Raw genomic sequence first — 14,216 nt, 5'->3', positions numbered from 1 at the left:
ACGGACTTAGCGTGCAATTGTCAAGAGAAGTTTGGGGGCTTGATATCAACGATATTGACAAAATGATAAATGTAATAATAAATAATAAATGCAAGGTTATTTTACCTTAAGAAAGTAAAATAACCCTAAGCAACCTTGTGAAACGTTTCAAAACACTACATAGACTATACTGTTTCAGTTTCAGTTTATCTATCTATCTGTCTGTCTGTCTGTCTGTCTGTCTGTCTGTCTGTCTGTCTGTCTGTCTGTCTGTCTGTCTGTCTGTCTGTCTGTCTGTCTGTCTGTGTGTCTGTCTGTCTGTCTGTCTGTCTGTCTGTCTGTCTGTCTGTCTGTCTGTCTGTCTGTCTGTCTGTCTGTCTGTGTGTCTGTCTGTCTGTCTATCTGTCTTGTCTTTCGCCTTTAGCCTACTTCCTAACTTATTATCTGTAGCCTATATATATGCTACTATATCTGTCACGCGCGTGACATACAGTCATCAGTTTGCAGTGTTGGTCGGTGAACCGTGGAACATGACAGAACGTGTCTAAGCCTTTTCAAACCGTACAGGCTGCTCCCCGCCCCCGAGCATATTCAACTTCACAACAGTGAAACTAATTGCAGGGATAGGCACGGTATGAATACAAGAACGTTCGCCCCAAAACACGCTCGCCCGGGGTCAAATCCGGCTACCTCGGAGTGGTCGCCACCAGGTATTCCTAAACGTAACCTCAGTAAAATAAAACTATGCCTAAACCTAACCTTATATTCCTAAAGGTAACCGCAGTACAACTTTGCCTAAACCTGACCTTATTCCTAACCTTGACCTCAGTAAAAACTATTCCTAAACGGCTAAACCTAACCTTATCCCAAAACTTAACCTCAGTGAAACTATGCATATAGCATAACTTAGTCCTAATTGTATCCCTAATCCTAAACTTATTCCTAACCTTAACCTCAGTAAAACAAATACAAAAACACAAGAACCACTGGCTGGGGGCGAGCGGTCCGCGAAAAAAAAAGGGGACGAGTGTGTTTTGGGGCGAGTGTTCCGGTTACCCATGGTAAGGAGATAGATATCCCTATAACTAGGTTAAAGTTCGCTCATCTTGAGCTTTGATCTGTATTGGTGGTAGATGGGGTCGGTATGACTAAACGAGGACAACGGGCACTGTGTTGAATGCCATGATGATGAGATAAGTCATTGGCATTTGCTCCATATCACTGCCAACATAGCCATGGTTCACATGACGCTTGTATAGCTACAAGCGTATGGCAGTCATGTTTCAGGGCTATGCCAACAACATGCATAAGTTGTCAGCGCACCGTTGGGTCGCACCAATTGAGCGCCTCACCACGTTGCATAACTGTCGCTTTCCAAAGAGATCTGATCTCCTGCGCCCTGCGATCCAGTGGTTCTCAACTTTTTCAGCCCGTGACCCCCCAAAATAATCATATTTTAACTGGGGACCCCCGTCCCCCCCTGTTTGCCTCTTTCTTATATTATTTGACAATTTGGCCAAGGTTTGACCAGTTTTTATAGTTTGTTGATTACTTTTGATGCAGTAATGGTCTTTTCTTTCCCTTTTTTTTTAAGTATTAAAACTTAAAAGGGTCTTAAAAGTCCTTAGATTGTCACTTCACATGTCATCTGGGGACCTGCCAAAAAGATCCTGTGGGGATCCCGACCCATAGGTTGAGAACCACTGTTACAATTAGCCTATTTTCTCTTCATCATGTAAGCGCTGCTCGTGTGTGTGTGTGTGTGTGTGTGTGTGTGTGTGTGTGTGTGTGTGTGTGTGTGTGTGTGTGTGTGCGTGTGCGCGTGCGTGCGTGCGTGTGTGTGTGTGTGTGTGTGTGTGTGTATGTGTGTGTGTGCCTGTGTGCAAGCATGCGTTTGTTTGTGCGTGTGCGTGCGTGCGTGTGCGTGTGTGTGTGTGTGTGTGTGTGTGTGTGTGTGTGTGTGTGTGTGTGTGTGTGTGTGTGTGTGTGTGTTTGTTTGATTGATTGATTGATTGATGTAGTTTATTTAGTAAGACATGAGAATAGTACATGACAGTACATAACAGTACATGGAAGTACAAATTCACAATACAAGGTCTACTAAACTGGAACTCTCATTAAGCACTAAGCTTTGTTTAAGATGAGAACCCCATGCACACAAATCAGCACGGTATGAATACCGTGAATGTGTGTGCGTGCATGTGTGTGCGTGAAGAGGAGGGAGGGCGACATTTCTGGCACGCGGTGCCAGAAAGTTTCCTCCGAGGCTGATGCGCTCATTGGTGCGTCCCAACAACGTGTCACAAGTTATGGTGGATTAACCCTAGATATCTACAGCTACTTTCTCTCTCAACTCCTGCCTTCACGCCTTTCCACCTGCATTAGAGTGGAGCTGTCCAGAACATCTAGGGAGAACTTGTGTGTGAACTCAACAGAACAACTCAGGGAGACCGGACATGTTTTGGAGTCTTTTATTCGTCCCCTTACGTGTGGCGTCCTATAAGAATAAGATACGCTTCATTGCTGTAACTTGGGAACCCAGTATGCCATCATCATCATCACCCTGTGCGTTTTCGGCCGTTCTGCTCATGGCATCATTGTTTGGGGCTGCGAGCAGCACTGCTGCTGGTGGCGACGCGCCGCCGGGTTGCGCGTCCTGTGGCTTGCCGACCATGGAGAAGGACGCCGAGGAGAGACTGATGATAGAAGTGGCGAAGCAACAGATCCTGGACAAGCTGCACCTGAAAGAGAGACCCAACATCACTCAGACCGTGCCTCGGGTGGCGCTGCTCTCCGCGCTGAGGAAACTGCAATCGGGGCGCGTGAGGCAAGACGGCACTCTAGAACTAGATAATAATCTACCCATCACCAAAGACCAAGGATATGAGATAGTGAGCTTTGCAGATTTGGGTGAGTTTTGTTGCATTTTTTACTTTTGTTTTACAGATTTTTTTTGATTGATTGAATACTAGGCTACTTTATTAACAGTTTGCCAAAAAAAAAGCACAGAAAGTACAGTTTAATACAAATACAATACTAAAACGATTGAACCCAAGAAAGCACTATGGCTTGTATCCATTGGGGTCCTGTGTATTCAATTCATGATGGGTTTCAAGTAACCACTTACACCCCATATGGGTAACCGGAGTCCCTCAGGGCTCAATACTAGTGTATTTTCTGTTTTTGTATTTTCTGGGAATTGGGGAAAGCTTTGGCTGAAAATAGCAGATTGTCGATCTGCTATTTTCAGCCAAAGCTTTCCCCACAATACCGATGCTGCGGGTTAAAGAGAAACAGCAGAAGCATGTGGATTATTTTACCCAGAATCATCCCAGAGTTCCCATATAGGCCTATGTCAGAGTTATTCAACAGTACTGCTACTTGTGAAGATTTACATTTCGACCTTTACGTATATGCATCATGTAATACCTTTAAGGCAATGTCAAAGTTAAATTATCCATAGAAAGACCACTCATATATGCAACTGTATATAACCAATCAATAATTGCATTTTTTGTTTTAATTTGCAATTTTAGTTGTTCAGTGCAATAATGGTCTAAAATGACATGTCTGTCTGTTTCATGTCTTGAAACAGTTCAAATAATCTCTCAAAATGACCAACAAATCCATAATCTTGCAACCTCCCTTGTCTCTGCTGTAGATGAGCCAGTGGGGAGTGATGGAGACAGCCTCAGCCTTACCTTCCAGTTCCTGCAGGAGCGCAGTCAGAGCATCCAGGTCCTCCAGTCCTCTCTGTGGATCTACGCCCGTTCTTCCCAGGACGCTCACCGGGACTCGCGCCTCCACGCTCAGGTCTTCCTGTCTGGAGACGGCACTTCCTCCTCAAGCTCTAACCGCACTCTGGTGATGGAGAAGATGCTGGAGGTGCAGGAGAGCAACTGGCACACGTTCCCCATCACTCGTACCCTGCAGGCCTTCCTGGACGGCAGCCAGCCTCGGCTGCGCCTGGAGGTGAGCTGTCATGAAGACGGGAGGAACCTCTGCTCCCTGGGTGGTCCCGCCGACACCTCCCACCAGCCCTTCCTGGTGGCGCAGGTGCGTCAGCGCAACGACCCCCACAGACACTCGCTGAGGAAGCGGTCGCTACGCTGCGGCGATGATGTGACCGTGTGCTGCAAGAAGGACTTCTACATCAAGTTCAAGGACATCCAGTGGCAGGACTGGATCATCGCTCCAGAGGGCTATCACATGAACTACTGCATGGGCCAGTGTCCCCAGCATCTGTCAGGCTCCCCGGGCATAGCCTCCTCATTCCACGCCACCGTCTTCAGCCAGCTCAAAGTCAATGGCATTAACACGGCAGTGTCGTCATGTTGTGTGCCCAAAGAGCGCCGACCCCTATCCATGGTATACTTCAACTCACAGCACAGCATCATCAAAACGGATGTCCAAGACATGATCGTGGATTCCTGTGGATGCACATAGAGGAGAGAGATGGAGTACTTAAGTGAATGTACATTTGAATTGACTTTGTTGTGCACATTCAAAAAATCATTAGGGGGGGCACATCATGAGAACTTTCAAAGGATTTGTTATTTTCTTGCATTAACACCTTTTGTGTTAGCATGACAACAACAAAAAAACACCCTTTTTAATAATGTAGAGGCATGCACATGCCCACAAATTCCTTATTAGGCTACATATACATGTCTGGAGTGACATACAGTACAGTTTCAAATTAGGATTATGAGCTCATATAATGGAAGAAAATGTAAAGAAAACCCTTCCAGGGTATTACCAAAGAGAGAAGGCATAGTTTGATGACAAGTCTCATCTTGTTTTTAGATTTTATTAGGAACCTGCTGGAGATTCCTCTATGTGTTACTGTAAGGCACTTAGATCATGTTGTGCATCATAAATTTGCACTTCAGTTCTGAATTGTCACCCCCATACTTCTCAAAAACATTCCAGGTTTCTAAATGCTCAAATGTTATTCAAAAAGTATTTAATATATATTTTGGATCCAGGCGGGAATAGATTTTAACAGATATATTGTTGCCACCTAAATCAAAGACATTTAGTTTTCAACAAATAAAAAAATGAGCAAACAATTTATTTAGAAATAATCTTGAAACATGACTTTTACAGCTATGAGGAATATAAAATCTGTAAAACAAACAAACAAAAAAACAATAATAATAATATGACAGTAATATAATGCCAATACTCATTGAAGTATTTAAATCAGCTGAAGTGCTACTTAAAGTAACCACTTAAACTGTTTTTACTTAGTTGACCAGGGGTCCATACTTGGTACCCTCCTTTCCCCTCTACACCAAATGTATTTTCTGAAAATGGCCCATATACAAGCTCCCAACGGCTCTGAGCTTGCAGATCGTCTATTTTCACCAAATGTTCGGCCATTATGCCATGCACAGAATAGGGTTTAAGTGGTTAACAGTGCCTGGATGTCAGGAACAATGGAGTAGAACTGATAGCACCTCTAGGTCTGAAGAAAACAAATAAATATGCCAGTGGCATTGTTTCCTGTCTGTCGTGGGTTGCATTGAGGATCTCAATCATCATCTGTGAATGAAAAAGGAATTAGGCCTACAATGATAAGCCCAACTTTTCACCTCCCCTGCAGAACAATGGCTCTCCATTCATTGTCTATCAAAACCCATTACTGGCAGGCTGAAATGTATCTAGCGTTCAAATTGGTAATTACGTTTTAAATGGGAACAGTTCCTTTCGTTGTAATGGCTATTCAGCCAAAATGCAATTGGGCATTTTGCATGGGATAATCAGTGGTTCTCAAACTTCTTAATTTCAAGAATTTCCATTTGTACACTCACAGTGTTACAGACCTGTAAGGGTCAATTTGGAACCCTCTCAAGGAACCCTAATGGTCAATTGGACCCCACTTTGAGAGCCACTGGCTTAGAAGTTTTGAGAACATACTTTAGTACTGAGGGGAGAAAACAACATGGATGTCCAACATGTGCATGTATTGGTCGTAGTGTTATGACCCAAGTGCAATCTTCATAAAGCACTTATTATTTTCAGGCCTTGTGAAAAGTATGTATACATCAAGTATTGCACAATGTAGCTTAACTTGCAGCAGGTTCAAAGTAAGGCTTTATAAAAATGAGATAGATATACTGTATATGAGTTTACTAAAGTTACGTTGTGCCTCCCACAGTGTTCTGTGAATGTGCTACTATGAACATTTGGTATTCAGTCACTTTGGTGAAATGGATTCTAAAGTCCAAACATAGCTAAGTCTGTATTTATTTTTATATTTCACCCTGTTGCCCTGTACTCATTAATGACTAATGCAGTACCTTTTCCTTTTCTTTTTTTTTGTAAAATGTGTTCATAAACCTTTATTCACCTTACAAACATCATTGGAAATATGTTGTATTATATAACATATACAATTTGGTAATCAGTCTAATGAGATTTTGAAGCAATATAGTAATTTAAATGATTAACAAGCCGATCTACAAGCTCATAACGCGTTCTGATGTGACATATTGTGAGCTCATAGATCAGCTAATTCAGCTATCAGACAAAGTTTGAACAGTGTTGAAAAATACTTGACACAGGTTGACTTGGTAGAATCGTGCGCAAGTTGTCCATGCACTGAAATATGTTTGATCAGCATCTGCACTAGAACCAGACTGATGCCAGATTTCTGGAACCAATGTCTGATTTTGGAGAGTCATAGACTACCAATTACCAAAGTTTTGATTGATATTTTGTAATAAAAAAAAAAGAATGAAAATGTCCCAAAATAGTGACACCAGGTTGAAAATCGGGACACATCAGCTGCATAATGCCAACCGGTGTCATCAAAAAAATTATAATGTAAAATAAATGGCCGATATATCTGCCGAACCGATATATCGGTCGGGCACTGTATCTGCACTGTATTTATTCAGGTAATCAGTTGGGTAAGTGAACTCAAGAACTCACATATTTCAGTAACATGAGCAAACATTTAGCTATTGCTTCAGTGTCAGGTAATGTGAAGGTCTGCCAGGCAGGTCGGTCACTGGGCAAGTGCTGCGTGCACGTTGCCATCCCGGTTTTCCAAGGTCTAAAGTTTTTCTGGATGATGGGAAGTCAAAAGTCTTCCATCCGAAAGTGACATCATACTGACTTATAGCTTGATTTTTCAACCAAGTTGACTCTAAAGCCAAATTCAGGTTACATACAATTAAAAGTATAGCATTCTTGTCAAGCATCTTTTTGCCAAAGTATAAATTAAGGTTAAATGTAGCAGTGTAGAAGTTTATGGTCTCTTCTTGATGTTGTCTTGTGTGTGGAATTTATTCTTACTTTACTGGCGAACTGTGCGGCTTAAGGCCCAAAAGTACTGTAATGTTTTTCTGTACTGTGCTGCCTCTTAGAATCACAGGACATACGGGCCATTTTGAGGCAATGAAGATGGCCAATTTTGAAAACAACATGGATTAATCATATTCATCTTTGGTTTTAATAACATGTGACAAACACATTTGCCTCAGAAAGCGACCTGTGTTATGGCACCTGATTGTTCAATCCTGCGGACATCAAATTATTGCTCGGGTTTATTGTTTATTTGTATCATTATGCAAGCACTTCCTTCCTGTCCTAGGCTTCCATGTGACATTGAGGTGCCATTCCAAATAAAGCTTACTAAGCACTTTATCACCCTACTGTGTTTGAGGAGATCACTACTTGTACTAGCAGGCATAACATAAAACAATGCTAAGCAAAAAACAAAATGTTGATCCAATTATTTTCTTAAGCTATCTATTTGTGTTTAAGCATGTTTTTCGTAAATATTTCGGCACAGCGGAAATGCAGCAGGGATTTCTGTATACTGTAATGGTGCCAGCAAATAAATTCTGTAATCTGTATTTTTATATTCTGATATATTTTATCCATAAGAAATACTTTGTAATACCAATACAAAATGTAAATAGTTTGTTAAATTGTGAAATGAAATGACATGATTGTAGTGATCATATATTTTAAATAAATAAACATTTTTAATTCACGCTGTATAAACACCAGATATATTTATTTCCATGCAACTTTCCTCCCACAGGTTTTTTATGAATCAAAACAAGCAACTTAATGTTCCCATTTTACTTGCATTGTCAAAAACAGCAGTTAGAAAACACACACATTACTATTAAAACCACACTGATGCACACTAGTTAAAGCAGATAAACAGGATGTTGCACAAAAGACCCCCGAAAGCCAAGGAACCTTGTCCATAGTAATATTAGACTTGTGATGTTATGAAGAATTTCTGCTTTATGGCCCATTAAAGGATCAGTCACTTGATGTTTATTTGAGCTTTCAGAATGTATTGAACCATATTCTGGTTAACCACTTTGTCAAAGGGCAAAAATATCCGATCTACAAGCTCAAAATGTGTCAAGGCGCGATGTGTTGAGATTGTAGATGTGCTATTTTGAAAGAATGTTCACCTATTTTCGACCTACAGTACTGTATGTTAACCGACATGCGCAGAAGAGGGATGCCAGGGTTCAAGTGGTTAACTAGACAATATAGAAATGTCTATAGAAATACATCCTAGATGCATTCACGGTCACCTGCTGTTCCTGCTTCATGCTCCAACTCACGTATCTTGTGTATACTGTATTACAAAGGCAAAAGTTTTGTTTTTTTACCCATGGAATGAGGGGAGAGAAATTAATTAATAAAAGTAGAAACAATTAATTGCAATTTGAAAACAGTGATAACGTCACCAATTTTAGCCCGCGTGGGAAACGTGCTATATGTTGATGTAATCACAATGCAACTGTCTGTAAGGCAAAGGGCCTGTTTGCTCGAACAAATAATGGAAGTGGTTTTATGGACTGTCTGTGTTTGCCATGTAAACAACTGTTGGATTCTCCTGATATGTATTCATTGCATGTCATGCTTTTGTACCTGGGACAGATGATGATCTGTGGCTCTGACTGCAGTGAAAGTTCCCCAATTGCATTTATTCTAACTGTTGATTTAAAAGTTTTTTTAATTTTCCATCTCGTAGCATTTGAGTATGAGCAGATGATGAAATATCATAATGCACTGATTAATCTTCCCCTTATAAAACATATATCATAAAGCACTGATTAGAGTATAGTCTATTAATTTAAAATATATGTGATGTGGTACATGTGTGATACACTTTTTAGTCATGCAGTAAAATATAGTCTTATTTCATTGCACTATACAGAATATGCACTGTTCAATAAAAACATTGCTCTATTAGTTGCCAAATTGTAATTGTCATGAATAACTCATTAACTGTATAGTTAATGTTTGCAGATAATAACTTTTCAAGTCATAGAATATAGTGAAGGAGTAAATCTCATTGCATTCTACTGCAATAGTTGTTGCAAAAACATCATGCCTATTTCCAAAAATCATTTATCAATGAATCTGCAGAGGCGTGTTTGTATTTATTGCCAAAACCGAGTGCACTTGCAGCCAGATCCATTTCGATCCAATTTTTGTCAACGCCTCTAATGCAGCCAATAGTGGTTCTGAACTGAAGAGCCACTGTGACAACCAATAACAACACATCCTGAAAGAAATGTATTAACCACAAAAACTAATAAAATGTTTGTATTTTTCAAATATCTTCATTTTAATTGTGGATGGATGGGGTTTATGAATGTGTCTTGTGTGTGTGGGTGGATGGATGTACTTTGTACATATCTGTTTGTGATAATTCATTGTTGTTTTACATAGTATGAAATACAAAACAAATAAAATGTACTTGACGTGTCTTGACCTTGAATCATACAATTGATTCACATTGAATTAGAATGTGGACATGGAGTTTAGTTACAAGCTGAACATATTTTTTTACTCAAATGCAGTTTAGGGTAACAGCTATAACAACTGTTTAGGGTAACAGCTATAACAACTGTTTAGGGTAACAACTGTAATGCAGTTTAGGGTAACAGCTATGGAGGTTGAGCTTCATCAGTAAACTATCAGTATCTAATCCAAGTAATTCAACCTCAACAGAAAACTCTGTGGCCTGATGCAGCTGTGCTCATAACTAAATTTAACCTAAAAAAAGATCAAGTAGTATATTTGAGACTCCTTTATACCAGGTCAACAGCATAGCGCTCCAAATGTGCACCTGCATGTGTGCTTATGGTTTGGAACCTGAATTTGGCGTCAACATGTGAGCAGGAGTGTACTCTGTGACAGCAGGAAGTGAATACATTGAGCATGCTAATGGAAAGAGATTGCAAGCCAATATGGGGAATAAAACCTACTGACTCACTAATATACTGACACAGACCCACAGACCGACTGATTGTTGTGTGCCACTAAACCTAATCCTCCACTCTCACAATCCCACAAATCTCCTGGGGACGGTTAAGGTGTCAGTCAGATGTGTCACCTGCGGTGCCACAAGAGGACTACACTGGGAAGATCTGTCCCCATCTCCATCAGATGTCACTAGTTAACGGAAAACAACAGTACTATGTAGAATGCTTAGAACAGCTACAGCTAAAACACAGGTCACTCTGATACTATCTCCTGTCCTGCCAAGTCATCAACAGCTTGACATATTCATGTCTCTAATACAAAAGGGGAAAGTAGCCAGTTAAAATCTAGAATTCTTAACTATACATCTATTGTGAGAATTGTTGAGTCAAGTCAAATCCCCAAGCATGGAGCTTAATTATTCAATTGCAGGTCTGTGTTAAAAACCTATTTGCTAGCTCAAACTGGTGCAATGCAACGCAAGTCAGAAAATAGCTGACACCTGAATGATACCATATCACTATGGTCCTCAAGTTTATCGCACATACAACTGACGCTATTATTGTATGGTTTCCACATTAAAGAATCAGTATAAGTAATACGGTTTTCCTCAAATCTGTAAATATATTCACGGTATCACTCTGTAAAGAATGTATTGTGTACGAAGCCATGGCGCTGTCAGCATTGTTACAGCAATGTATAGGTCACTTCAAATGACTTTTAAATCCACGGGATTATCCAGTTACGACAGTGCTGCTTACCTGATATAATCTCTGCATGTTACATCAGAACTGCTTGCCTCACTGCAGAACAATATCCTACATCCTTGATGTTATTTCTACAATTCAAGTTATTCAGTTCTAAGGGGCTGAATGCTGAATGCTTACTGAACATCTTAAAAGATTTTGGGGTTGTTAAAAAACCTTGTAAAATACTGTAGCATCCTGGGGTGTGTCACTGGACAGGAGAAGGATTTCCATGCCTCGGGTCACACACACATTTGTTGTTCTATTGTTGTGTTATTAGCTCCGCTAGACCAACAGGCCAGGAGGCTGAGATTTTGTTTTTGCCCCTGTCCGTGTTTGTATCTGTCTGTCTGTATGTCCGTCTGTATGTGCACAGCTAATCTCCCAAACTGATGGACTGATCGGCGTCAAGCTTTGCATGCACATTCCCAGTAGGACAATGAAGACACTCTAGAACCTTAGTGTTATAAATTCCCTTCTTTCTATCCTGAATTCCATATCACGTTGTTTTGTTCAGGCACTTTTTTGGCCAACTAAGTTTTCCACTTCAGTCAGGCTTCATGTAGCCCTGCGTGTGTTGGGGTCCTCAGTGTTTACATTGAACTCACGTTGAGACGGTCCGCAGCATCTCACGTCCTTTATTTTATGAGTGCGTTCATGAAGAGTAAGTTACTACTGTATTGCACAACTTATATTAATGTTTAATGCTGCTATGTGTAGAGAATGTTGTGTAGGGTACATGACGTTTTGAGGCCATATGTGTGTGCATTTCTGTGTTGCTGAGTTGGTTAGCTCACGTGCTAATTTTTTTTTAAATAATTTTTATCCCTCGATTTTTGTAACCCTTTTTTTCACCCGGTGCCAATTTGCTAAGTGATCCTGGGCACTACACTCCCCCCACCAGCCTAGGGAGGCCAGGGCCGAGCTCATGCCTCCTTCAATGCATGAGAGCCAACTGACCTTCTTGTCACCTGACAGGGGGGAGTTTCCCTGGTTGGATGTAGCGCGTGGAAGGAACACGTTATTCCAACCAGTTCCCTTCCCCTCCATCAGGCGCCCCGGCTGACCAGGGGGAGGCAGTATAGTGACCAGGATTACTACATGTTTTTGTGAGGGTATTAACTACCCTAGGAGACACGGGGAGAACATGCAAACTCCACACAGAGTAGGCCCTTTCGCCAACCCCACCTAGGGTATGGGCGCTGATGACGCGGAGGAGAAGACACGCCCCCAACGCCCACAGCGTCCCCGGCGGGAATCGAACCCAGGACCTTCTAGCTGTGAGGCGACAGCGCTACCGACTGCGCCACCGTGCCCGAGCTCACATGCTAATTTAAGCTAGCCTGGCCAGCTAGTTGTGGCCAATGGCCATTCTATTAATTGTAAAGGCATTTCATTACCCTGTGAATTGTTGGTACATCTTAACTAAATGTTAATTCACATACATGCTGTACATTATTAGTGATGCAGCTAATTCATTTATTGAGGTAATTATTTCCAGTTGAAATAATTGTGCATTTGTTGTTTCATTCTGTTTACAGAACTACCACTCAAATACAGTCCTTTGCTAACATTCATATCATCATCCATCATCCAATCTGCCATTCCCATGTACTGCTGCAAATCTCAATATAAAGACAACCAAAAGAAATTCTCCAGCACACCTGCAAGGCTATGAGGTTAGCTTGCCACAGTCCCTAATGTCTAATATTGCCCCTCCTAAAGACGACAGCATGAAAGCCAGCGTACAGCAGCTGCGGTCACTCAGCCTGCAGACCGAGTTTGCAGCTACAGGTGACCAGCTACACACCACGCCCGGGCCATCTACCTGTCCATCTGCACTAGGAGCAGTCAATAGGACAGGTGAATGGGACATGGCATCATGTGCTATTAACATGCCCAGCCTGCAGAACAGGCATGAGAGACTCCAATCAGCACCCCCCTCAAAACAGAGCTGCTACAGTCAGAGCCTAACCGAACACAGCTTCAATACAAGCAGCTCTGGTTACCCCCAAGCAACAACAGCCTCGATGTCAAGCCAAAGTCAACAGAGCCACATGCTGGCTCAGTCCATACCGCCTACAATGACCTTTGTACCACTGTTCAGAGCAGCACCTACGTTGCCAACCCCCACCACGACGAGTATGGTTATGGTGCAATCTGACTACCAGACAATGCAAGCAGTGGGCCACATGGGTCGATCAATGTCGACAGCTCCAGGGTACCAGCCTGCTTACCAGCCGAACCAGCCTGTGTCACCAACTACAGACATTACACACGGTAGTGCCATAACGGGCACACAGACTCTATATCAGCCTATGACACCTGCACATCCAGCAAATCACTACGCACCAGCTCTGCCTGCACAATCAATATACCAGATAGCAACGGCGCTGCAACCCGCACACCAGTCACCCGCTGCTCCTGCCCTCTCTCCAGTAGGTCAGCACCCAGCAGCGACGCCTCAGCAGCATCAGCTCACCCTAGCCATGCCACAGTCACCTGCTGCACGTGCCCTTCAGACAGTAAGCCAGCACCCAGCGGCTATGCCTGCACATTACCAACCATCCACCTGGGCAGCAGCACCTTCACCACACCTACCTGCAGCGGTCCTGCAACCAGCGCACCAGTCTACGCCAGTCATCTCTGCACAGCCAGCGTATCAAATACCTGAGTGCACTGCCAACAGAGCTACCAGTCTCAACCGGTGTATCAGCACCAGCCTGCTCCAGTAACCCAGGCGACCTCTCAGCAGGTGTCTCCAGCATATGGCCCGGTACCGTCCCAATCAGCATCTATCCTGCCAGCTCAGCCAGCCTATCAGCACGTGTCTCCAGCATATGGCTCAGTACCGTTCCAACCTGTATTAGCCCAGCAAGTCCAATATGACTATCAGCCCTATCCTGCTCCTGTCCTTCAGCCCCAGCCAGCTCTAGTAACTCAGCGAGCCTACCAGCAACTGTCTTCAGCACCCCGGCCAGCACCGACCCAGCCTGTAGCAGTCCTGCCAGTCCAATATGCCAGTCAGCTAGCCTATCAACTCCATCCTGCTCCAACACCTGGCCCAGTGCCATATCAACCTGTAACAACGCTACCGGTCCAGTATGTTCCTCAACCCTTGTATACACCACCACAGACGCCATACGCCTTCCAGCCCCACAGGCAGCCAGTTCCCATACCTCAACTGCCCAACCTGGTGCATGATAGTGAAAGAGAATTCACTGACCTGAAGATGGC

The 14,216-nt window shown here is 42.7% G+C and overlaps 1 protein-coding gene across 1 annotated transcript; it reads left to right on the top strand.

Moving 5' to 3' along the window:
- Positions 1-2,358: 2,358 nt before the first annotated feature.
- LOC308082692 (inhibin beta B chain) lies at positions 2,359-7,641 on the top strand. Its single transcript, XM_080424649.1, has 2 exons — positions 2,359-2,889; positions 3,641-7,641. The coding sequence occupies exons 1-2, from the start codon at positions 2,436-2,438 to the stop codon at positions 4,423-4,425; spliced, it is 1,239 nt and encodes a 412-aa protein (XP_080280775.1). The 5' UTR covers positions 2,359-2,435; the 3' UTR covers positions 4,426-7,641.
- The last annotated feature ends 6,575 nt before the right edge of the window (positions 7,642-14,216 follow it).

Source organism: Gymnoscopelus braueri (assembly GCF_963280865.1).
Source record: "Gymnoscopelus braueri genome assembly, chromosome: 3".
NCBI lineage: Eukaryota > Metazoa > Chordata > Actinopteri > Myctophiformes > Myctophidae > Gymnoscopelus > Gymnoscopelus braueri.
Note: the sequence above shows the minus strand (reverse complement) of the source record. Positions and strands in the feature narration are given on the sequence as shown.

Bases quoted from the DNA above. Each gene is read 5' to 3' on its own strand.
- LOC308082692 (XM_080424649.1), top strand. From the start codon at position 2,436: ATGTTTTGGAGTCTTTTATTCGTCCCCTTACGTGTGGCGTCCTATAAG. The intron at 2,890-3,640 runs GTGAGTTTTGTT...TCTCTGCTGTAG, and splicing joins AGTGAGCTTTGCAGATTTGG to ATGAGCCAGTGGGGAGTGAT.